The sequence below is a fragment of the Mercurialis annua genome, linkage group LG3 (genome assembly GCF_937616625.2).
Source record: "Mercurialis annua linkage group LG3, ddMerAnnu1.2, whole genome shotgun sequence".
In the NCBI taxonomy this organism is placed as follows: domain Eukaryota; kingdom Viridiplantae; phylum Streptophyta; class Magnoliopsida; order Malpighiales; family Euphorbiaceae; genus Mercurialis; species Mercurialis annua.
Window position 1 is genome coordinate 55,452,928 of NC_065572.1, and position 25,932 is coordinate 55,478,859.

At 28.9% G+C, this 25,932-nt stretch overlaps 1 protein-coding gene and 1 long non-coding RNA gene across 2 annotated transcripts; both read right to left on the minus strand.

Moving 5' to 3' along the window:
• Nucleotides 1-4,112: 4,112 nt before the first annotated feature.
• On the minus strand, nt 4,113-5,040 carry LOC126674552 (uncharacterized). Its single transcript, XM_050369018.2, has 2 exons — nt 4,934-5,040; nt 4,113-4,674 (listed from the first exon to the last, which is right to left on the minus strand). Exons 1-2 carry the CDS (start codon nt 4,957-4,959, stop codon nt 4,377-4,379), a joined length of 324 nt encoding a protein of 107 aa, XP_050224975.1. The 5' UTR covers nt 4,960-5,040; the 3' UTR covers nt 4,113-4,376.
• Nucleotides 5,041-18,970: 13,930 nt separating this feature from the next.
• On the minus strand, nt 18,971-19,593 carry LOC126675226 (uncharacterized). The gene is made up of 2 exons (XR_007639705.1): nt 19,495-19,593; nt 18,971-19,244 (listed from the first exon to the last, which is right to left on the minus strand). It is a non-coding gene; the product is annotated as an uncharacterized LOC126675226 (long non-coding RNA).
• Nucleotides 19,594-25,932: the final 6,339 nt, after the last annotated feature.

Consider the following 25,932-nt stretch of genomic DNA (forward strand, 5'->3'; position numbering starts at 1 on the left):
GGTAGAAACAATTAATACTCTAGCAATTATTCTCTTTTACTTCCTTGTTTTGTTCTTGGAGATTCCTCCATTGTTAAGGATATCAAGCTTTTATTTCCAGATTTTGGGTTTTGAATTCATCTTTAATACAAGCTTAGTTATTGAATCTTCATTATCTTGTTCATGCTTTATTGTTCTTCATTGTTATTTGAGGTAAGCTTTCTCACTTTTATTATGTTGATTTACTATTGCTTAGTTGTTGTTTTTACTTTAACCATGAGTAGCTAAACTCCTAGTCTAGGGGTTGTTTATGATTGCTATATATGATTGCTAGATGATTGGTTAGGGTTGTATGGTTAGGGTTTTGTTGTGTTTAATGATCTTAATGCTTGGATTAAGTTAGCTCCTTAATTGATGATTTGTGTTTGATTAGTGAGGACGAGAGTTAAGCTAATTGAATAGACCTCGTTAAGCATAAGCTTAAGACCTAAATGCGCGAGAGTGATTTAGGGATTTAGCGGTTGTTTGAGTTTGCGGATTAATCGGATTGATTGTTGTAGTCGACATCCAATTGTGCGAGAGTGATTTGGATTTCGACTCATTAATCAATTGTCGGTTCGTCAAATTCCGGCTCGAGAGAGCGGATTTAGATACCTTAGAATGGCTCGACCCGAACCAATACCCATATACCCGACCTATTACCTAGGAATCTCGATGGCATGATTAGCAACCCTTAGGCGCTTTTAATTATTGTTTTTAATCCTTTAATCAATTAGTCGTTTAATTCTTAATTGCTTCTTAGTCTAATCAGTGATTGTTTAATTTTAGTTCCGTTGTTATTAATCAAAAATCCAACTACTCTTTGCTTTCCGAATTGAAAATCAAAATCAATTTCATTCACTTTAAACCCCTTGTCTCCGTGGGATCGACATCCGACTTCCGGATTACTACGAGTTGGCATTATCGCGTGAGCAATTTTTGTCAACAGGGGTCTGCAGATTCCATCGAAGATAAAGGTCTTCATCTGGCGGTGCATTCATAATGGTATTCCTTCAGGGTCAGTGCTCCACAACAGGTTACAATTCTCTCCTCAATGTCCATTCTGTGAAGAAATTGAAACTCTTGTCCATTTATTATTCCTGTGCCCCCATTCCCGGATGATATGGTTTTGTTCCCCTTTTCAACTGCGGTCGGACCAATTGCCCAATTCTAGTTTCGCTCAGCTCTGGCTTCACACTAGTCAACATCTAATAAAGATCCAATCGGAAACAATCAACTTGCCTCTTTTCTGCTTTGTAATTTGGCATATTTGGAAGTCTCGGAACAATTTTATATTTCAGGGCGAAATTGATCCAATGGAACGTACCTTGTCCATTGCCATGGAAGCGGCATCAGATTTCGTCAATGCTCATAAATATACATTAGAGCCACCTACTAGTTGTCAATCCGCTATGTCAAGTTCTCCATATTTGAGTATTCCGCTGGCTATAAAAGTAAATTATGATGCTGCTGTGGATATAAGGAAACACCATGGATATATAGGCGTGATTGCGCAAGATGTGCTGGGGAAAAAAAGGGGAAATTCTCGGCAATGTTTCGATTCATTTGGGATCCAGGGATATTGGAGTGTCTGGCACTGCGAGAGAGTATGAAATGGGCAATCCAGAACGATTGGAAAAATGTTGTTTTTGAAGGTGATACCCTTCAAATATCCACGATCATCAACAACCGCTACTGCACAGTGGCGGCCATTAGAGGTATTTATCAAGATATCTGGCATCTTCAACAATTCTTCACCAACACCAAATTTCAATATGTTCCACGGAGTCAAAACAGAGATGCTCACAACTGGGTCCAGGAGGTAAAGCGTAACGACATATCTACTAGTCTATGTTAGCAAGCTTTTAACTCCTTTTCATAGATGTAGTTTGTAATTCATTTCTTCTGTTGTAATTCTATATCTCGGACAAAAAAAAAAAAACAGAACTTTATATTTTAGGGTTAATTTTAAAAAAAAAATTATACACTTTAAATAAAATTTTATTTTAATTATGATTTTTAAAAATTATCATATAAAAATTATGAATTTTTATTTTTACTAAATGAATCACCTATAATTATCTAGTGTAATTTACCATTCATTTCTTTTTAAATCCGCCGGATTCTGATAACCAGGTTAGTAAAAATTATACCGGATATTAATTTGGTGATAGATAATAAAAAAAAGTCTATGATTTTATATAACAATTTTAAAAGTCGTGATTAAAATAAAATTTAGTGTTGTGAATGTCATGATTCTTTTGAAATTAACCCTTTTATTTTAAATGCAATTGACACAATTGATAAAATTAATGGACAAAATTGTGCAACTATATTTTAAAAATATTTCTGATAATTTGATCATAGTTATAGATATCTAAAATTATTTTACCCTGAGTATTAATTCTTAAATTTCAAAATAATTACTTCTCCAAAAGAAAAATTAGACAATATTACGACATATCTGATTTAAAATAAATAAAAAAAATAAATTTTCATTTTCTTATAAATTTAAAATGATTCAATTTCAATGTCTTCCTTCAATCTAGAGGTGGCCATAGGCCGGGTCAGCCCGGTCAAACTCGGCCCGAAACCGGTCAATCTCGGAACCGGACTAAAACCGGCCCGGAACCGTACAAGGGGCGGTTCTGGGCCGGTTCCAGATATGTTGAACCGTGAACCGGCGGTTTCGGGTCGAAACCGGCGGTTCAAGGGTCAACCCGTTGATATAAAATATATATTATATATTTAAAATATATATAATATCTTTATTATATAGTCCCTCCGTTCCAATAGAGTTGTTCACTTTGCCTTTATCACACAGTTTAAGAAAAGCAATTATTGTTTATAGATTTTGTAAAAGTTTTTTTACTTTTCTTGTCATATCCCTATTTAATATAGGGTCCATTTGCAATTTACTTTCAACTTATTTATTAGTGGATTTTGAATAGGGGTAATATAAAAAAATTAAATGTAAAAATTAATTTTTTTTTTAAAAGTGGACAAAAGTTTTGGGACAAAATAAAATCTCAAAGTGGACAACTCTATTGGGACGGAGGAAGTAATATATTTACTTTGTACTAAAATATATATTATATTTGTTTTAATTAAATGTTTGGTTAATTTTTTTTTTTATTTTCTTGTAATACTATCTCGGTGAGTTATTTTATTGGTAAATTACATTTTCAGTAATTAAATTTTATTTTTATTTTTAATTTTTTTCTAAACCGTCTTAAACCGGAACCAGAACCGGAACCGTCCGGTTCCGAACCGTCTCTTAGGCGGTTCCGGACCGGTTTCACTTTTTCTTAAACCGTGACCCAGCGGTTCCGAATCAGAACCGCCGATTTATGAACCGTGGCCACCTCTACTTCAATCAAACAATTTTATATGAAGTCAACGATATTATATCAATAATAAAATTGAGGTAAAATTATACAATTGAGGTAAAATTAAAAATATTATATTAATAAAATTAATATAATATATGAAGTCAACGATATCTAATGTCATACATAAAATAAAATAGTTCATAATTTAACATTGCAGACTTAGATTTACATAAGATTTTTTTTTCAAACCGAAAATTATTTATGTTGAATATCCTTTTTTAGGTTGAGTATTTGGAAAGTCAATTGTATCAAGAAATAAATGAAGTAAATATTATTATATTTCATTGTTAGTATGTTTTCATTATAATTTTCTTTTAGAATCAGAATTGCATTTTATTAATGATAATGAACGGTTACAAGTTCGTTGACCGAAAAAGAAACATTTCTATCAAAAACGCAATCATTATAAAAGAAAATACTCCATTTGGCTAGAGTATGAACTAACTAGTTATGAAATACAGACCTAACAGATTTTCATATAATATGAAATTATGTTCTGCCATTGCTGATCAATATAAGATCTAAGGCTTTGTTTTTGAAGAGAATCAGACTGAAATAACCATCAGTAGGTAATGAATGACTGTTAGAATTGAATGAACTGTAAATTTTTCAGTAACATATAGATTTGATAGGAAGAAATTGTTGGATGTTGAGAATTTTTTTTTAAAGACAGAGAATTGCTCTGCTTTTGTACTATGTTAATATTGCAAGTGTTTTTCTTATTTATTGCTAATGAATAATTACAAGAGAGATTCAACTTATATACTAGACTACAAACAAGATTAGAACAACTCTATAGAAATCTTCAATCAATCCCTGTCATCAACAGAGTCTCCTTGAAGAGCAGGATTTTCATGACGGCTCGAAACCTTAGCTAAAAAAACTAAAAAAATGGAGCTTTTCTATCAGCGGCTTTCAGAGGTTTATAAAGTTACCAACGATCTTTAGAGTTTTTTTATCAAACACTTAGCTGAGACTTTTTGAAAAGGAAAAAAATCTAAAAGTTTTACCGAAAAACTGAACCAAACGCCCCCTTAAATACCTTAAATAATTTAAATCAACCATAGCATCATTTTTCGTAAGATTGGAATTGTCCAGAATTATCACTTCATCAGTCTTCTTTTCTTCAATAACAACCAAGTTATTAGAATTCACGATAACTTCTTGCCTAAATTCGATACTTCTCATAACTCTCGAAAGACTATTTATTTCTGGAGCACTTCTTCCTGATCTGGGGTTTCCGCGTTGTCGTTTCGAACTTTTTCTGTTTTCAGAGAAACACACAAATGTTATAGATTTATTTGAAAATTATGCACCATTCTGGCGCAAAAGCTCATCAATATTTATATATCATTTTACAAAATTAAGTTGTTTATGCACCATATTCATAAATAAACATCTATTAATTATAAAACTGAAATTTATTACTATTGAATTTGTTCAATTTTTGGATAATCAACAAAATTATATAGCAGTAGATAAAAAGAAGACGAAAAAAAAGGCAGAATGAAAGATGAACATACAGGATAGAAGCCTTTTTTATTGCCATGATCGCCAAATGTTGAAGCTTTTCTCTTTCTGTTTTTGAATGAGCTGTGGGTTTTAGTATGAATAACTGAGTTCAGAGACAACTGATTTATAGGTAAATTGGGTACCTAAACTTCAATTTTATAATACTATATAATAAAATTTGTTGTGGTCCAATTTTTGCTTCAACGCGCATTTTAAAATTGTTCACGTGGTTTTTATTTTAATGCATATATATGATACGTAGTATCTGCATGATTGACTAAAATAATGCTAAACGCCCGTTTCGGTTCCTCAAAAAGTAAAAGAAAATAGGAATACAAATGAATAATTCTTATTATTTGTGTTTTTCTATTAAAATTTATTAAAAAATATAAATGTGATCCTTTTAATGGAAATCACCCGTTGGTCCTAGTCCCTTTCATTCATAGGAATGAATTTTTCATTTCCATAACAATCAAAATTCAACTAAATATATTAATATTAAGTAAAAAAATAATATATAATTATTAAAAAAATATTTTCAAATATTTATTTAAAAAATAAAAAAATAAAACAATAATTTTCTTAAATAAGAAACATAAAAATATAATATTTTTAAAAATAAAAAAATAATTATTTAAAAAAATAAAAAAAAATTATTTAAAAAAAAACAAAAAAAAAACTATAATTATAATTTCTTTTTAAATAAATACTATTTTACAAATTTCTATTCATTCTTATTCTACACTAATAGCTTGAGGAATCAAACTTCTACTCATTTTCATTGCTATACTAACTTTTTGCAAACCACCTCTTGATTTTCAAGCTATTATCAAAAATTTATTGGAAAATTAATTTACTTAACTATCACGAGACCTGACATCTGTAAGTCTTGTCAGTCGACATATGCACACACCTAGAACTTATCACTTATGTTTGGTAAGCGTATTTTACGATATTTTTTTATGAATATCTTACAGTACTTAAAAGGGAAAGTTGGTCGTGGAATTGTGATGACGAGAAACGGACACACTAACATCATCGGATACTCAGATTTGGATGGGTCTGGCACTACTAGAAAACTGTCGATTAGCGACGGATTTCACGCTAAAATCAAATTTAGCGACGGATTTTGAATCCGTCGCTAAATCCTCAAAAAATTGGCGGGATTCATCTCGCCAACTTTAGTGATGGAAATTCCGTCGCTAAAATGGCGGGACAAACCCCGCCAATTTTTTTCACTTTCAGCGACGAATTTCAAAATCCGTCGCTAAAAATGTTACATTTAGCGACGGTTTTCAAATCCGTCGCTAAATGTATTACATTTAGCGACGGATTACACAATCCGTCGCTAAATGCTTACTTTTAGCGACGGATTCCACAATCCGTCGCTAAATGCTTACTTTTAGCGACGGATTCCACAATCCGTTGCTAAAAGTATTAATTCTACTAAAAAAACGACAATTTATTTAAAAAAATATTTATTTGTTAAAAAAATATTTATAAAATTAATTATTTATACAAAATAATTATTCATTAAAAAATAAATATTTATACAAAAATAAATATTTATAAAAAATAATTATTCATAAAAAAATTATTTATTAAAATAATTACTATTTATTAGAAAATTTATTATATTAGAATGCGGTAGTAAAGTGTAAAAGTAATAATTTGTTATTTTTATTTAAAATAATTATTAGAAAAAATAATTTATTAATTATTTATTTAAAAAATAATCAGTATGAAAAAATAATTATTTTATAATGTGGCTGTTAATTGCGGGAGTAAATATTCGTTCCTTTTAGTTATATTTAAATATAATGTACATAGATATGTATCAAGAATCTGAGCTGGGTAATATGGAGTTATGCGCGGGGGAACTAGAAGGTTAAAGCAGATTGGCTGAGAGTAATTAAAAGATGAGTAACCTACTGGGAAGTTTGCAAAAATTGCTGTAGGATGATGATAGGAGACCTATCGCAGGTGGGTGGGTGACCGTGGGCTATAGATTAAATAATATTTCATTTTTAGCTTTATTTAAAAAAATTAATTTTTTTTACTTTAAAAAAAATTAGTGACGGATTAAAATCCATCACTAAATTTTTTTAAAATCCGTCGTTAATTTTTTCTTTCCGTAGCTAAATGATTTAGCGACCAGGAATATAGCGACGAATTAAATCTGTCGCTAATCCATCGCTAAAGCCATTTAGCGACGGATTTATGCCATTTAGCGACGAAAAAATCCGTCGCTAAATGACAGATTTCTAGTAGTGTGGTAATACACTTGATCGTCGATCAATCACGTGATACTGTATGTTCGTATGTAGTAATCATGTATCTTGGAAAAGTAAATAACAACATGTTGTAGCTCGATCCAGTGCCGAAGCAGACTACCGTGTTATGGCAGCAACAACATGTGAGTTTATATGGTTGAAAAGTCTGCTAGATGATCTTCATTGTTCATATGTTACTCCTATAACTTTCGAAATTTTTGGTATGTAAAGCAAATCTGCAAAAGAAAATAAGGTCTGATTGCTCATCAGATGTGGTAGTTCGATGAGTACTCCATGTTTAAGTTGGCCTTTATTTGATTTTAGACCTTTTGAGTTTTTTTTTTGATATAGTGAGAATAATTGGGGGATGTTAAACTCTGTGGGTCATTATAGTTATCCCAAATTATAAAAAGGTCATTAAACTCAATTTTTTTACAAAATTGTCATCGAACTTACTATTTTGTTACAACGGGATGTCACTCGCATGAAATTTACTATTTTTAGAAGCATGGCTTGCCAGATTTATCCAACAAAGCACTTTTCTCCCACATCATCCATCTCTCATTTGCTATGTCAATAAATGAGTCTCTCTAATTTTTGTCAAACCCTTGATACAATTAATCAAAATCTAAACAGCAAAAATAAGGAAAAACTATAAACCAAAGAAAGATTCTAACTTCAACTTCATGTAGACTAATTTGATGTTTGAGAAATGAGAATGCCATCCTCCTGTAATTAGAAGATCACAATCCATATACAAGAAAACAGAGCAAATCCAGAAAGAGATGAACATATACAAAAAGAGAAATTAAATCCATAACCAAAAAATCAGAGTAAGTCAGCAAACCCAAAATTAAAAAAAAAAATAGGTTATAATGAGATTATAGTGTATAAGTTACAAAAGAAAATTCGAAATTATTTTGACAATGAAACTCAGATTCGACAAAACTCTAACTGTCTATTTGTTCTAACGACAACAAACTCCGACTACCTTTGCTCTTGTCATCTCCAGTATCTGCGGCTTGCTTCAAATTGCGAGCAAAATCAACGAAGGACTCCTGCCACCATCGCAACGCCGAACACTGCCGTTCTTGGTCAGACAGGATTTTTGAGACGAACCAACAGATCTCTGAGCCGAACCCATTTGGGTTCGTCTTAGATGGGGAGGACGAAACTCGTCTTCCTCTTTTGAGACGAACGCAGATGAATTCGTCTCAAAAGATACGTGTTTCTGGCGCTAAGGTGAAAGGTGCGGCAGGAAGAAAAGTAGAATTGGTTTGCGGCAGCTGGAATTGTTTTTTTTTTTTTGGGTTTTGGTTGGTTTTTTTAAGGTGTGAGCTGTGAAGGAAGAAGATGGATAGGAAAAGAGACTAAAATGATCCTTAAATTTTTATTAAACTAATTTTTAATTAGAAAGATTTATTTATTGACGTGACAAATCATAGATGAATGATGTGGGAGAAAAGTGCTGTATTGGGTAAATCCGGCGAGACATGTCACCAAAAACGGTAAGTTTTACACGAGTGACATCCCATAATAATAAAATGGTAAGTTTGATGATACTTTTGTAACAAAATTGAGTTTAGTAACCTTTCAGTAATTGGGAATAACTATAGTGATTTAGAGAGTTTAATACCCATTATCGAGTTTGTAAGAACACCTTAAATTTTATGTATTGTTCGAAAGTAGTGTCTTACTAGGATTAGGTTCGTTATTTATCGAAGACGAGTTCCACTAGAATTAGATTCTTTTTAGATAGTAGATGTCTTAGTTTGATGTTTTTTTATTCATAGTGTCGTAATGTTCAAATCTCGTCTCTTGCGAGATTCCACTTTTAATTTATAGAGTTTAGGGGTATGACCGAATTCTAGTCTTCAAAAGAATTCATTCTTTCCTTGGTTTAGTTTGGGCGATTAGATTCCTAATTGAATTATGATTTAGTGTCCATATAAGTGCAAATTAGGATTTGAAGCATTTAATAATAATTTTCAGAAATATGCATCTGGTGATGAGCTATTTGTCCGCTTAAGAAAATGCAAAGACTAAATTTGCATCTAGCGATAGATTTGAGAAATTGAACCATAATTATTATAAATAACTGTTCGCGAGGTTTTCACCGACGTTTTAACCTTTAAATTTGATAATGGGTAACTTTAGGTACTGATGCTTTAACCGGGGTGATTCTGGATGAGGTAAACAAGATTTGAATGACGTAACCCTGATTCAAGTGACGTAACCTGAATTTAAGTAACGTTACCCAAATTGTGAATGACGTCACTGTTGGCGCAGCGGGACGCGAGGGTCCGGATCGTATATTTCAATTTAAAATTGGAATTCCAATAACCCGGATCCAAAAATTGATCATATCAATAGCAAATGGATCGTCGTATCATCTAGTAATTAAAGCACGCATCTATCGTAAGAAGAATACCTATGTCGATTCTCCAACAATTCTTGTAGTCCCAATAGTACGGTGACCTCAAACTCGTCCACACGAGTATGCGTCCGATTGAATCCTCGCCTTGAAGTAATCCGCAAGAGTTCCTCTTGCCGAGCAACCCTAAGCTCAAACTCTCACCGCAATTACGTCTTTGCTCGGATGTATGAAAAACTTTCGCCAAGCTTTTCTGTAATTGAGGACTACTTGAACTCTTTCAAATATGCTCTCTTACGTGTGGTGTGTGTAGAATGAGCAAAGGCAACCTCTATTTATAGGGTAGAGCTTTGCTTAAGAGTGCAACACCTCACATGCTAGGTGTCACACACCAAGTAAAGGTGTTGCCACCATTCGACACCTCAGATGTTAGGTGTCACACACCAAGCATAGTGTTGCCACCATCTGACACATCACATGCTAGGTGTCACACATCAAGCATAGGTGTTGCCACCTTCTAACACGTCGGATGCTAGGTGTCACACACAGAGACATACATGACATCATCACATGACATCATCACGTGACATCATCGTGACATCATGACATGACATCATCGTTACACCATCACATGACATCATCACATTAACTTGGATAAAATATAATTAGGTGCCTACTATTTTATAACTCTTATAAATTAGTCCCTAATTGTATTTGTTTTTTTCATCTTAGATTAATTTCCGAGATATGCTAGTATCCATATGAAATCGATCTCTCGTAAACTCGGTTGCACGCCCTATTGTGTCTGACTAGGTTCACATCTATATGGCAACGAGAGTCATAAGAAACGCCTTTCTTATATTAAATAATTAAAATCCCATTAATTATTAATTCTCGTAGATCGTGCGTGACGTCTAGCAACATATCACGACCCCCAAATAGATATGAATGTTTCGATGCATTCTTTATGAACCAATGTTCATAATTACGGTGCACTCAAAATTCCCTTCACTTAAGATTCCGATCTCGAAAAGTATCACGGTTAAGTCAAACACTGTTTCTCTTGATCATATGACCTCATCTCAGTTCTTATTCTTGATAAATATGACTTCCATTAGAAACAACTTTCTAAGTAAGTCATATACACCTGCGCAGGTTTTATCATCCATCAAGAATAATTCGAGATAGCATAGAATCTTGTCTCCGTTCATCCTGAGTGATGAATTCTTTCTAGGTGAACCCCTATCTCCATATACAGCCAATTAGAGCCAACACATCCCGCGGCCCTAACTCATTAAAGATCTAGGGTTAAAGAGTATCAAACTCTAATCACCTATATACAAGATAGTGTCACCGCAAGTTAAAGGACATATGTACAATTACGAACTAGATGATATTAAATTGACTTTGATGAATTAACATGTATAAGTCATCTAGCGTCATGTGTTCGACTCACTCAACACTTTGAGTGTCCACATGTTTATTCTAATCCCCATCAAGTAGTATGAGACGCACTACTTCCTATAATTAGTAACTCTTTACTAATCAGGAGAATAAACAGAGGTGACGATCTTTCCGGGATAATGCGATGCCCTTATTTCCAGGACCCCATCGATTGTGAACGGTTATTTAGATCACTTGTATAATAGAATCTGTCACTCATATTCTTAACACCTTAAGAATAGATTATATCACAATGTGATAAGTACAATACGTAATAAATGAACACTTAGTTCAAATAAAACATATATATCTTTGCCATTGGGATTAGTTCTATAAATATACATGATCAAATGGCCCTGGGGCATATACTACTAACAATCACCGCCGTTTGATTAAACTAAAAGTATTAATCTAGGAATCCTGTGATTCAAGCGAGATTAATGTCAATTCTACTCCTAAACTAAGATTCAATCCGGAGATTGAGTATAAAAAACCTAAACTTTAATTTTGATTAATGATGTGTTGATCCAAAATAATACGATAAATCTAGCTATCTATAAGGAATAAACCCTAATCAAGACTCCTAATTCTAGTGAGATTCAATCTCCTAATTAAAATAAGAAATTAAATAAATAAATAAAAAAAGGCTAAAAGAAATAAAGCTCTCATTGGACTAAAATCCCACATGAGCCCATTCAGCTCTTTAACCAAATCCTGGACCACTTTACCCTTCTCCAGACTATGATATTTTGAGTACACCAACAAATTTTCTAGGCCGGTGCAAACAATAACAAATAAAAATTCAAAAAATATTAGAGAGATAATTTCAAAAATCGAACTAATCTCTTAGTCTTAAAGGTTTATATGTCAATTTGTTTAATTATAGAGATTTAATGAGTTAGCGTGTGAAATACAGAATTTTAAAACTCAATTCGGCTCATATTACACTTTCAGAGGCTAAAATGGCACTTTAATCAAATTTTCAATTTAAAACTTAGTTTAGTATTTATATTATTAAATAAATAAATAAATAATTAAGCAAGCTTAATGGATTAAACCTATTGGACTGGCACAATTTTTTCAAGAAAAAAGGGCATTATTTACGCTCTTAAAATTTAACTTTAGGATTAAGTAAGCTTTCAACGTCCAAAAAGGTTCAAATATGTCTCTAATTTCTTTAAAAATAAACAACAAGGCCTCCGATTTGGACAACCAGACCCTTAACGTCTTATTTATGCGTCAAAATTAGGGGCATGGTGGTCAATATTTTAAGATGTTAAGGGCATATTTGAACCTTTCCGAATATTAAGAGCTTACTTAATTTTATAGTCAAACCATATGAGCATAAATGACCTTTTTTCTTTTTATAAATAACACTTTATCTCCAACAATTAAATAGAGTAGCTAGACTTAATAAAAATAGACATAAAATATTACTTTTAAAATTATTTTCTAAATAATAAACTTTTACTTTAAATAGTTTATTGGTAATTGTAAATGTATGACGTTTTTCAATTTTAATTTTCTTCTTACATGAAAAAATCTGACGCATATTCATTATAAATTTGTAATTTTTACATTTGTAATTTTCACATTATATGAAAAACTCCTCTACAATTCCTTTATAAACTTTTAGATATGTCACAAGTTTGTAACAAATTTGTGACATATACTTCTGCCACAAAATCTATTTAAATTTATGAAGGGTTTTGATCTGTTATAAACTTATAAAGGATTTATATTCGTTATAAATTTATAAAAAAAATTAAACGTGTTAATAATTCATGACAAATTCTTGACAGATTTATTTCGTCATAAATTTGTGTGATAGAAATATTCATAATAAATTGGGGGTATTCCTATTAAATAGCACCACCTTTAGCGGTTTTTACAATTTAAGCCACTACTACAAATTATCTCAATTGTACGTTAGCCCAAACTTTCTAATTTTTTTAATTATTAGCCCAGATCCCAATTCCGGCATCTGAAATCTCACGTGGCTCGCCGGATTGCCTCGTCAGCGCCAATGTGGCTTTCTTTATGCGATGTCGTTTTAGATTATTCCTACCAAATAATACGAACTACCATTTTGTTTCAAAATATTAGCACAACCTTTCAAATATTTTTAAATTTTAGCCTAAAACTTGTTTCCGGCTATTGAAATCACAACTAACTCTACGTCACAGTCATAAATTTACAACCCTAAAATCACAACCATAAAATTCACAAACTCTAAATGTTATATATGCTATGTTACTATCAACTATTACATAATGCTATGTATGCTATCAACTGTTACTCACAGCTATTGAATGCTATGTATGCTATCAACTGTTACTCACAGTTATTGAATGCTATATATGCTATCAACTGTCAAGCCATATAAGTGCAATAAGTTAGTAGTTGTGTTAATAACGTCTACTTCATTTTAATAATGAGTCATATAAGTGCAATAAATTAATTTAATTGATATAAATATATCTAACGGGTTATATAAATGTCGCTATCATGCAAACAATTACTATTTAGAAATAAATATTATATTTTGATATTTTAATTAATTTTAAATGTAAATGAAAATGAAAATAATTTTTTTAAAGACAAAATATTATATTTGATATTTTGATTAATTTTAAAATTAAATAACGGATCATATAAATATCGTAATTAACATTGATACATATAACGGGTCATATAAATATCGTAATTAACATTGATACATATAACGGGTCACATAAATGTCGCTCATGTGTGTAGCATGTGATAATAATAAATTAATATTATATATAACGGGTTTTATTAATATCACAAACGTGGTATAGTTTCTATTTAAATAAAAATAATTATAATAATTTATTTACAAATAAAGTATTATATTTAATATTTTTTAATTAATTTAAAATTTAAATAACGGATCATGTAAGTGTCGCTCACCTGTGTAACACGTGGCGAAACGCTAGTACTATATATAAACCCTAGCTGTCTTCTCTTCTCTTTTCTCTCTAATAAACCCTAGCCGCCTAGAGTTTTTTCTTATTTTTTCTTCGGCAGCCGTCAATGGCTTAATTTTTTTATTGACGGTAGCCACCCCTTTTGTTTATGTTATTTTAATTTCATAGAATATAATAAATAGCCAATTCTTTTTCATTTTTCTGACGGATTAAAATTTATCACGAAGCGCAATTCAATTATCAAGAAGTGACGATAGATTGAAGATCTTTCAGTAATAAAATGGATTCGTCTATGAGCTGTACTAGTTTTATTTATTTTTTATTGTTTGTCTTTTTTATGGATGTTTTACTTTGTCCTTTCTTTATAAAAGGTTTATTGTCCTTTCTATGTCAAAGGTTTGCTGTCTCCTTTTTAGAAGGAGTTGTTGCCTCTTTTTTAGAAGGAGTTATATCAAGTGTTGATTGAATCGGACGATGTAAGTTTGCGGGTATTTAGAGAAGTTTGAACGAAGAATGATTGAAGACTGTGCTTAATTCGCGAAACAATTAGTAATTTATTTTTATTTTCGTAAGTAAGGTCTGCGAATCAGGCAGCATGTTGTCTGTTCCATGTCAGGTCATCGGGTTTAGTTTTCAAATTATCCTGAATTTCTTACAAATGTAACTGTTTCATATTTAATTTAGTGAGATCCGATGAATTCAAAAAAATAAAATATAAATTACTAATTAAAAACTATTGAGATAATTATTAGAAAAAGAGTACTAACTAAAATAAATTACTAATTTAGAGTACTAATTAAATTAAACTACTATATTAAAATAATTGTTTAGAGTACTAATTAAAATAAACTACTTTAAATATTTAACAATTACTATTTTAATTATATGTAAATCATATAAAATTCTAAATAAGGTAAAACACTTTCAATAAATTAATATTTTAATTATTATTTGATTTTTTTTATTTAAATTCTTTATAATTATAAAATTTTATTATCAATTAAAAATGTTAAACTATTAAATTAATCATCCAAAGTATTATATAAGATAAACTATTCCTAATTAACTATTATTTTAATTATTATATAATAATTTGAATAGTCGCACTGCGAGCCACGTTTGAAACACGTGAAACAACATTAATTATTCTTACATGTGCACATTGGATTCGAATAGCCGACAACAGATTTTAGGCTAAAATTTAAAAATATTTGTAAGGTTGTGTTAATATTTGAGACAAAATGGTAGTTCGTGTTATTTGGTAAGAATAATCCAAAACGACGTCGCATAAAGAAGGCCACGCTGGCACTGACGAGGCAATCCGGCGAGCCACGTGAGATTTCAGATGCCGGAATTGGGACCTGGGCTAATAATTAAAAAATTGGAAAGTTTGGGCTAACAATTGAGACAATTTATAGTAGTGGCTTAAATCGCAAAAAACGCTAAAGGTGGTGCTATTTAATGAGAATACCCCTAATAAATATTTGTGATAAAAAGTTTCATCACTAATTCATCACAATTTTGTGATAGAATTAGTTCCACCATAAATCTATAATATATTTTATGTCACATAACTTTTGTGACGAATTTGTTTGTTATAAAAGTTTGGTTTAAATGCTCCAAAAATCATGAACTATCGCGTGTTTTTAGTATTTAACACGAATTTTTAATTTTGGCATAAAAATACACGAACTATCTGATTTTTGCAATGATAATATGGGAACCATTTTGGGCATAAAACGATACCGTTTTTAATCTAAAACGGCACCGTTTTTAACCTAAAACGACATTGTTTTTTTGAAAAAAATGCCAATTTGGTTTTATATGCGAAAATTTGATATTTTATGTATTTTTATGTCAAAATTAAAAATTCGTATTGAATAACAAAAAGACTGATTTTTGGTGCATTTAACCTAAAAGTTTATGATGGAAAATTCGGTATGGTCATAAATACTTCATAATTGTGTTATAAATTTATAATGAATTCTTTTAGAGAAATTGTTAGGTAGACTCAGTCCACCACGTCATCCGTGGACTAACCCTATCACATAATGACACGTCATTAAAATGATGGCAATCTTGTAATATTACTATTCAAAAGTGTAAATAAGTAATCAACGAATTCACAAGATTGCCATCATTTTAATGACGTGTCATTATGTGATTGGCTTAACCCACGGATGACGTGATGGACTGAGTCTATCTAAGAATCTCTCATTCTTTTATATGAATTTATGTCATAATTTGATTGCTTTTTTTAATGAACATACAAAACAATAAAAATACTATTCTTAACTTAAATATACTTAAGGTAAAGTAAATTCCTCTCTCTCTCAAATAGAAAACCCTAGCCGTCAAGCATTTCTCTTTTTGTTTTTCGCTTCGACTGCCGTTAATGATTTATTTTTGCCGTTAGCGGTAGCCATTTCTTTTTTATTGCTTTAGAATAAAATAAATGATCGACTGCTTTTCATCTTTTTCATTTTAATTGGTAAATCTATCGACGAGACGCATCAATTTCAATATATATACAAATTAAAAATCAGAGATGGATCAACACCTTTCAAGATTGAAAATGAAATAGTTATAGGTTATATTAGTTTTTTTTATAACTATTTTACAGCGATTGTTTTTCTTTTTTGAAAGTTTTGCTGTTCTTTCTATATGAAAGATTTGTTGTTTTTTATGAAGAGTTTGTGACTCTTCTGTTAAACAGAAAATGATTGGATCTTATTGTGTTAGAGCAGTTATGTAATTTTGATTATTTTGTAAGGCGATCTGCGAATCAAGGTTTATATCTTGTTCCATGTCAGATCATTAGAAACGATTATATCCTTTCTGAATTTTTACATCTGTAACTGATTTTTATTATTTATGAAAGATTATTCGATTGTCAAAAAAATTAAATATACTTTATATTTTATACAAATTGACCAATTAAATGCTTTTACTAATAAAAGTTATTCCTTTTTGACTTAATCCAAATACTTTAAAGCATATGCTAATTAATTTTAGTATAACATTGAAGGATACAAAACGTACTTTTTAAACGGTCAACACAGTTTTGGTCTAATGCTGTTTTCGTGTACTTGAATTTGAATGAGAATTTATTATTTAAATTTATAAACTTCTATCTGTCTACACGCTCAATCATAGAGTACATGGCTATTAGTTTCAACAACTTTGTCAACTTATTATTATTATTTTAACATTTTTGTCTGCTTATTAAATACTCTCTCCATTTTTTTAATTGTCACTTTAAACAAATATTTTTTTATTAATATTTGTCTTTTTAGAAATTAAAGATAACATTAGCTAATATCTTCCAAATTTATTCCTCCCCTAATAAATGACTATATGATTCAATTTATAAAAACATTTACTCCCTCTGTCTCATTCTAATTGAGAAAATTTCAATTACACATTATTTAAGAAATTTTAGTAACATTACTTTTATATCCTTATATTACATTAAATGCATCATAACTTTTCAAAAATATGATTTTTAAATGCATTAATTGAAGAGGGTATAAAGAGAAAAATAGTGTGAAAAGTACTTTATAAATAGAAAGTGTCAATTAGAATGGGACACCCAAAAAGGAAATAGTGTTCAATTAGAATGAGATGGAGGGAGTATTAAATAGTAGGGTTATTTAAGTATTTACTCTCATAATTTAAGATAAAAACCCCACTTTATTAATATATACAATTTTAATTAAATGGACAACTAAAAAAATGGAGGGAATAACTGTCCAATTTCTATAACTTTTATTAGTAAAGGGATATGTGACACATTCTCAGTTTATAATTTCAACCTGATTCATGTGATATAACTTTCCAATTTCTATACAGTCAAACTTTTAAGAAAAAGAAAATAGTTTGTGTGCCATGAGCATATATATCTTCACCTTCGAATAACAAAATTTGATGAAAATAAGACTTCAATTATTTTCAGAACTTTTCATCCATATATCAATGTCTTGTATCTATTTTCCAAATATAGAACGCTTGCCCTATTTTATTTCATGTTTTAACTAATGTTTTTAAAACCGGACCGGAGATCGAACAGACTTCATCGGAGATTCATAGTTCGACCGGTTCAACCGGATTTTTAATTATGATAAATGTAAATTATTTAACTTATAAATAAATGTATTATAAATAATAAATATGATAAAAAGATTTAAATAAAATTAGTTTTAAAATTTTATTATGTAAAGTATAATTTTAAATATTTAATATATAAAAATATATTGAATAATTATTCTAATTAAAAATAAAATTATTTTAATAATAACTGTCATTGAATTAAAATTATATAATTAAAGTTTATCAATAAAAAATATAATGACATATCTAAATAAAATTAATTATTAAATATGTGAAATATAACATGATCAACGTTTAAAAATTATGAGGCTAGTTTATTTTAATTCAAATTATTTTAATAGTGTGTAGAGAATTTGAATCAAAAATCAATTAAATTAATTAATGATGTTGATCCTCTATTTATAGAGTAATTGATGTTGTTTTTTTAAGATTGCGAATCTTGATCAAACGCAAACTCTTATACCAAAAGTTACGACTCTTCTCTTCTCAATACATTGATTTAATCATTAAAGAACAATAATGAATAGTTAATCATTTTATTAATTAATTCCAACAAGACTTACTATTCCGGATTTCTCATGTTTTTTTTATGGTCATCTTTTACCACTCTCAATTGTTTTTAGATTTTGTTTTTTTTTTTAAATTATTTTCTCCCTAATCTTGACAATTTTTTGTAGGCATTCTTAATTTGTTTTTCTTGCAGTTTGTATTGATCAAACACACACTATAAACGATTAAAGATGCAAAAATTGTATTGATGGTATATTTTGCAAACAATATTTTTACTATACAAAAATCAATTAATAAAATTAAATATATTTTATTACAATATTGATATTTATTAAAGAAACCGTACTATCCTCATTTAATCAAATAACTTGCAGTTGTAAGCTACAATAAAAGAAAAGCCCCGCACACACAGGTGATATATATAACCTAGCCATGATGAGACTTAATAAATTTACATGAACAGTAGCATCATTTTTTCAAAAGATTGGAATTGTCCAAAATTATTACTTCAGTCTTCTTTTCTTCCATAACAACCAAGTTATTAGAATTTATTATAATTTCTTGTCTAAACTCAACGCTTCTCATAACTCTCGAAACTCTATTTATTTCTGGAGGATTTCTTCCTGGTCTCGGTTTTCCGCGTTGTCGTTTCGAACTTTTCCTGTTTTCAGAGAGAAATAAAAATATGTCAATTGATTATAAAACTGAAATTTATACTTTAATTTTTAAAAATATCAAAATACACCAATGATGTTTTCCTTCCTTAAAATACGATAGTCCATTCCGAGAATAACAAACGAAAATATTCAGACTTACAAACTAAAATTTGATTTATTTTTTGAAATTAAAATCTTAAATATCCGAAATTGAATTGAAATCGAACCAATCAAAAGAAGACGAAAAAAACATACATGATAGAAGCCTTTCTTTGAGTCATGATCACCAAATAATTAATGAAACTTCTCTCCTTTTGTTTTTCAATGAGCTTTATTTTTGAGTATGAGCAACTGGGATTAGAGACAGCAGATTTATAGGTAAATTAGGTACCTAAACTTTAACATTATATATTAAAATAATTGTTTTGGTCTACTCCTTCCTTTTCAACGCGAAGTTTTAAATTCTTCACGTGGTTTTATTTAAATAAATATATATATGACACGCACTAACTACATGATTAATTAAACTAATACTAAAAATATCGTTGATTTTAATATCCTCTCATAATTTAAAGGGTTTCTCATTTACATTTTTTTAAGAAAAACTGGAATAAAAAACAATGGCAATGATTCATTACTTTTTATTTAATCTTCAAAATATTATCTGAAAATGGAAATAAACAATTTCTGTTAATAAGAATTTACAATTTTTTATGAATAAGAAATAATATATCATAAATTATAATAAAATTAATATTAGTCCACCAATTTCATAATTTGTATCAATTACATCAAAATAATCATAGAAAAGATTAAATATTGTCTAACTGAAGAAAAATTAAATACAAACTCTGCCCGCTTTCTCTTCTCTTTTCTCTCTAACAAATCCTAACCGCCTAGAACTTTTTTTTGTTTTTTTTTTCGGCAGCCGTCAACAGTTTAATTTTTTTATTGACGGTAGCCACCCCTTTTTTTATGTTATTTTAATTTCATAAAATATAATAAATAGCCAATTCTTTTTTATTTTTCTAACGGATTAAAATTTATCACGAAGCGCAATTGATCAATTAATAAGAAGCGACGATAGATTGAAGATTTTTCAGTAACAAAATGGATTCGTCTATGAGCTATACTAGTTTTATTTATTTTTTATTATTTGTCTTTTTTATGAATGTTTTACTTTGTCCTTTTTTTATAAAAGGTTTGTTTTACTTTCTCTGTGAAAATTTTGTTGTCTCCTTTTAGAAGGAGTTGTTGTCTCTTTTTTTGAATGAGTTATATCAAGTGTTGATTGAATCAGATGTTGTGAATTTGCGGGTGTTTGGAGAAGTTTGAACGAAAAGTGATTGAAGATTGGACTTAATTCGCGAAACAGTTAGTAATTTATTTTTATTTTCGTAAGTAAGGTCTGCGAATCAGGCAGCATGTTGTCTGTTACATGTCAGGTCATCGGGTTTAATTTTCAAATTATCCCGAATTTCTTATAAATGTAACTGTTTTATATTCAATTTAATGAGATCCGATGAATTAAAAAAAAAACTTATTTTATGACAAATTATTTTATAATTGGTGAAAAGCTCATAAAAAATAAGAAATTATCTATAATATTTTTATGTTATCAAATTCTGTTTTATCAATTTCTTTTGGATCACTGGCTACTCTTCTGGATTGTTAAAGCGGTTGTTTTTGTAATCTTGCTTGATCCTGCTTCTCTATTAAGCCCGCATATTAAAATGGATAACCGTCTCTGCAAATCTATCATGTTTCTCCACTTTTCAGGTTTGACTTCTAACACTGATCATATCTTTAATTAAATTTGTTAATTTGATTATTAATTTTATGTACAATTACAATCATTAAAAATAACAGAAGTTAAAAACTTTTTTTCTTTCGGTCGCAATTTTAGGCAAACAAAATCTTTCCCTGAGTCTTAATTTCAAACCCTATTTTTTGATGTTCTTTAACAAAGATTTTTAAAAAGAAAATACAAATGATCTTTACATTATAATCATTTTCAATTAACCTTATTTATAAATCACCTAATTTCGGTTGCCAAAAACACTATGAATGTTCTTGTGAGTTTACCAGAATTTACAGTATGTGTAATCTCCTGTTTTTCATTTGTGTTTAATTTCTCTTCTTAATAATGCAAGAATTTGATCTGATTATTATTTCTATTTTTGAAACCTTTTTTCATTGATTTTCTGGTTATGCTTATATCTGATAATCTGAACTACTCATCATTTTAATTTATCTTTGTTAAAAATTAACTTTATTTTACGATTGTTTGTGTCTTTTTTGGCGTGATTTGCTGATACCCATAAAAAAGCGAAAACTAATGTTAAAGAAATCTTTGTTTGGTGGTTCTTAATTACTGTCAATATGGCCGAAAAAGAAACCTCTGTTTGAACTTTGAATTGAAGTGTCTAAATTTGAATGGTAAGAAGAAAACTTTTAATGTACCGCAATGATTTCTATACGAAAACAAAAACTTATTCTCATTTTTTGTTTTTTACAACTTAATTAGTAAATTTTGCAATTAAATAGTAAAATTTATTTTTCGTGTTTATTATTATTTTGGCGTGATTTTATATAACTATTTTGGCCTAGGAAACACGGATACTAGAAAATACAAATACTTCAATTTTTTGTGGCGTTTTCCGTTTCGATAAACTGAAACTATTGAAAATTCAAAAATCTAACCCACTATTATAAAATTTATTATTTAAATTACCTGTTATATATTTCATCTTTAAATATTTATAGAATTACATTTTTTAACTTATTCAAGATCTTATCTATTACTCGTAAAGTGTATCGTTCAAATTACAAGATATTCCATTTTTAAATAGTTGTAGAATTACATAATATTTTCGTAATATTTATAAAATATTAACTTCAATTTTTTAAAATTTGAAGATTTTTATTTGATAAAATTGAATATATTTAAATGATCTATTTCAGTAATTTTTGTAAATATAAAAATTAAATTTAGTAAATATAAAATTTGTAACTTTTTATATTTATAAATATCTCTTATTGTTTCTATTATTAACTTTTTTCATATTTTTTTATCTTTTGTTTTTGTTTATTTTAAATCTCATTTGACCATACCCGTTTTATATCTTTTCTGTATCCGTGCTACCTAGTTTTTGGCGTGATTTTATATCACTATTTTGGCGTGATTTTATATCACTTTTTTGGCGTGAGTTTTCATTATTATTTTGGCGTAATATTATATCATAATTTTGACACTATTCTTTTACGTAATGAAATTATCATTTTTAGGAATTATATTCAATATTTTTTCTTTTGAAACATTAACCGCAACGATAATTTTTTCCTACAATCAAATGGAATGCATTGGTTTAAAATTGAACAAAGGATCATTTTACCCTCCGAACTTCGCGCAAAGTATCAAAAACGTTCAAATTAGCAAAACGAGATCACTTTTACCCTGAACTTGTCAAATTTGGTACAAAAATCCCCCTCCACACTCTCACTTAAGAGAGTGAGATACACTCTCCGGGTTTAATAGTAGTTTTGATTTTTAAGGTGGTTTTTAATAAAAAAAAGGGTTTAAAATGGTCCTAATATTTTTAAAATATTTTAAATTAATACCTAATAATTAAAAAAAACAAATTTAATCCCTTTAATTAAAAACTTTATATAGTAAAATTTAACCCCTAAATTTTATATATATGACAAATTAACTCCCAAACTCAATTTTTAACAAAAAGATTATAGTTATTTCATGGAAAAACACATATTACTTATATTTAATTACTTAATAATTTATTAAAGTAGTCATCAATAAGTAGTAAAATAATTTAAGACTTTATGGCAACAGTTTATTTGTATATATTTAATGGCTTTTCAATAGTTACTTTATTTTTATTTATTTTATCTATTTTACTGTTAGATGAAAATGATTTCATCTAACGGTGAAAAATAGATAAAATAACCTTTAATTTGTTAACAGTAATAAAGTAGCTATAGAAGATGCATTGGCAAGTTGGCAGAATAACTTGATTTTGGCAGGAGTTTGGCTTTTTTAATTATGGCCGAAGTATTCAGATTTCAAACGTTGATAAAGGAGCTGTTATTCATAGACTATCATCATTACATGACATCAGGAGTTCTTCTTTTAATGATGATAGATATATTTGGGTGATAGCTTTTTTTGATACGTTGTTACTATAATTGGGTGACCCATTGGTGGTTAAATAAGCCCTTGTGGATGACTGTTTTTGCAGTATCATCATTTTTTTTAGACTGGCTCACTCAGCCTGTTGAGGAGTCACATATTTTTGTAATTCTGATAATTCTATCAATGAAGATTAGCCTTTGGTAAAAAAAAAAAAAAAAGGTAATAAGTGCTTTTTATTAATATGATTCTTTTACGAAATATTTAAAAGTATTATTTTTATTATGATATTGATTCCAATATTTATTTCTATTATTCAAAGAAACTGATATAAGTTATTTGTTTCCATAATATAGGGCCACAATACAAATTTATCAATTTTTTAAGGGTAATTTACACAAATCACTCAAAACAGGACTCCATTAATATTTATACCTCACAAAAAAATATTATGCAACAATCCCTCAATCAAAGTTTACGCGTGTACCTCAAAAAAAGGGGATTTTTACAAGAAAAAAAGACAATGGTACCCTCGCTAATACTCGTACAAAACTATCACTGATGTTTATGGGTGGCGGGTGAATACTTGCTCTCAAGATAAAACGATAACCAATTGTCCTAAAATCGATAGCGGACGGATCAAGCTTTGCCCCGACAGTTGAAATCGGAGAAATAAAAATGGGTTGCAAAAACTGGTAGCGGACGGTCAAGCTTCATCGACAGAAGAGATTCTTAGGTAGACTCAGTCTACCACGTCATCTGTGGACTAACCTATCATATTATGACACGTCATTAAAATAATGGCACTATCGTAATTTTGTTTATTACTTATTTACACTTTTGAATAATAAATTACGATAATACCATTATTTTAATGACGTGTCATAATGTGATAGGTTTAGTCCACGGATGACGTGGTGGACTGAGTCTACCTAAGAATTTCTCGACATCGACAGTTAAAATCGGAGAAATAAGAATTATTTGGATATCTTTAATGTTAGGACTAAGAGAATTTATGCTTAGATTAAAAGGATGAATGAATTTTTTTACAAGCGATAAGGAAACATAAATAAAAATCAATTTTATCGTCGGATTTAAAAAAAAAAAAGATGATCGGATAGTAGAGAAGAAACTTTGTACGTTGCAGCCATTATCGGAAAACATTATTTATGATGTAGTTAAAGTTCATCAGTTACTCCAGTTATGAGTAAATTGTTAGATTTGTAGGCTCTGAACATCAAGCTTTTAAATGGTGGATGAGATTACAGTACACGTGGCATGAGAGAGAATTGTGTCTTGTGATGTGTGGAAGATGAACTTTAATAGATTTGCATTAAGGCTTGACATGGAAGCAGCTCTCAGTCTGAGTGGGAGTATTATTTTTATGTTTAAACTAATATAAATCAGTTTTTTTAGATCTGCATCTAATTTAGTTTAATTTAATTTTAGGATGTATGAAATATACCAAGATTGGTACAAAATTGGAGTTTACTTGAAAATTACTTCCAGTTTATATAAAATTTATAAATACAAAAAATATTTAATTAGTTATTTGAGTTAGGCCAAATTTAATAATCAATAATCACACATTACTTTTAAAATAATTTAGTCTGAAGTTAATTTTAAAATAATAACCAGTTTATTAAAAATTGTTGTATATTGAGTTCACATTGAGATTACATTAGGTTCATATTGAGTTCATATTAAATTTGTACCGACCACTATTAAAAAATTTAAAAAAATTTACTTACAATTTACTATTAATTTATTTGTCACTTTATAAATTTATTTTTAGTTGTATAAATTTTTAATAAATTAATTTGATTATAGTAAGTTATTTTTAGATTTATAATCAGTTTATTAAGAATTATTTTATATTAGTTGATATTGAGTTGATATTAAGTTTTTCTCTATATAAAATATCAGATAAGATTATAAAGAGCATCAAGATAAATTTTATAAAAAAATAAATTAAAATAATTTAGTTGATATAGGTTCATATCAGGTTCACATCAGGTTATTTTTTGGTTTTATAGACTATCAAATACATTTTACTTAAAAAAAAATATTTAATTTATATATTACACTAAATCTCAAAATTTTATCTATATAAAATTTCAGTTAAGATTGTAAAGAACAGTAGAAATTTTTTTTAAAAAAAATGAATTAAGATAGTTCAGTTGATATAGGTTCATATTAGGTTAACATCAGGTTGATTTTCAATTTTATAGACTGTCAAATACTATACATTTAAAAGATTGTATATTACACTAAATTTAAAATTTTTCTTTAAATAAAATGTCATTTAAAATTATAAAGCACAGTAAGACAATTTTTATTAAAAATTGAATTAAACTAGTTCAGTTGACATAAGTTTATATCCGGTTCACATCAGGTTGATTTTCAGTTTTATAGACTGTTAATTACATTTCACTTAAAAACAGTTATCCAATTATTAAAATAGACTATATATCAAAATTCTCTCTATATAAAATATCATATAAAATTGTAAAGAGCAATAAGATAAATTTTATAAAAAAAAATGA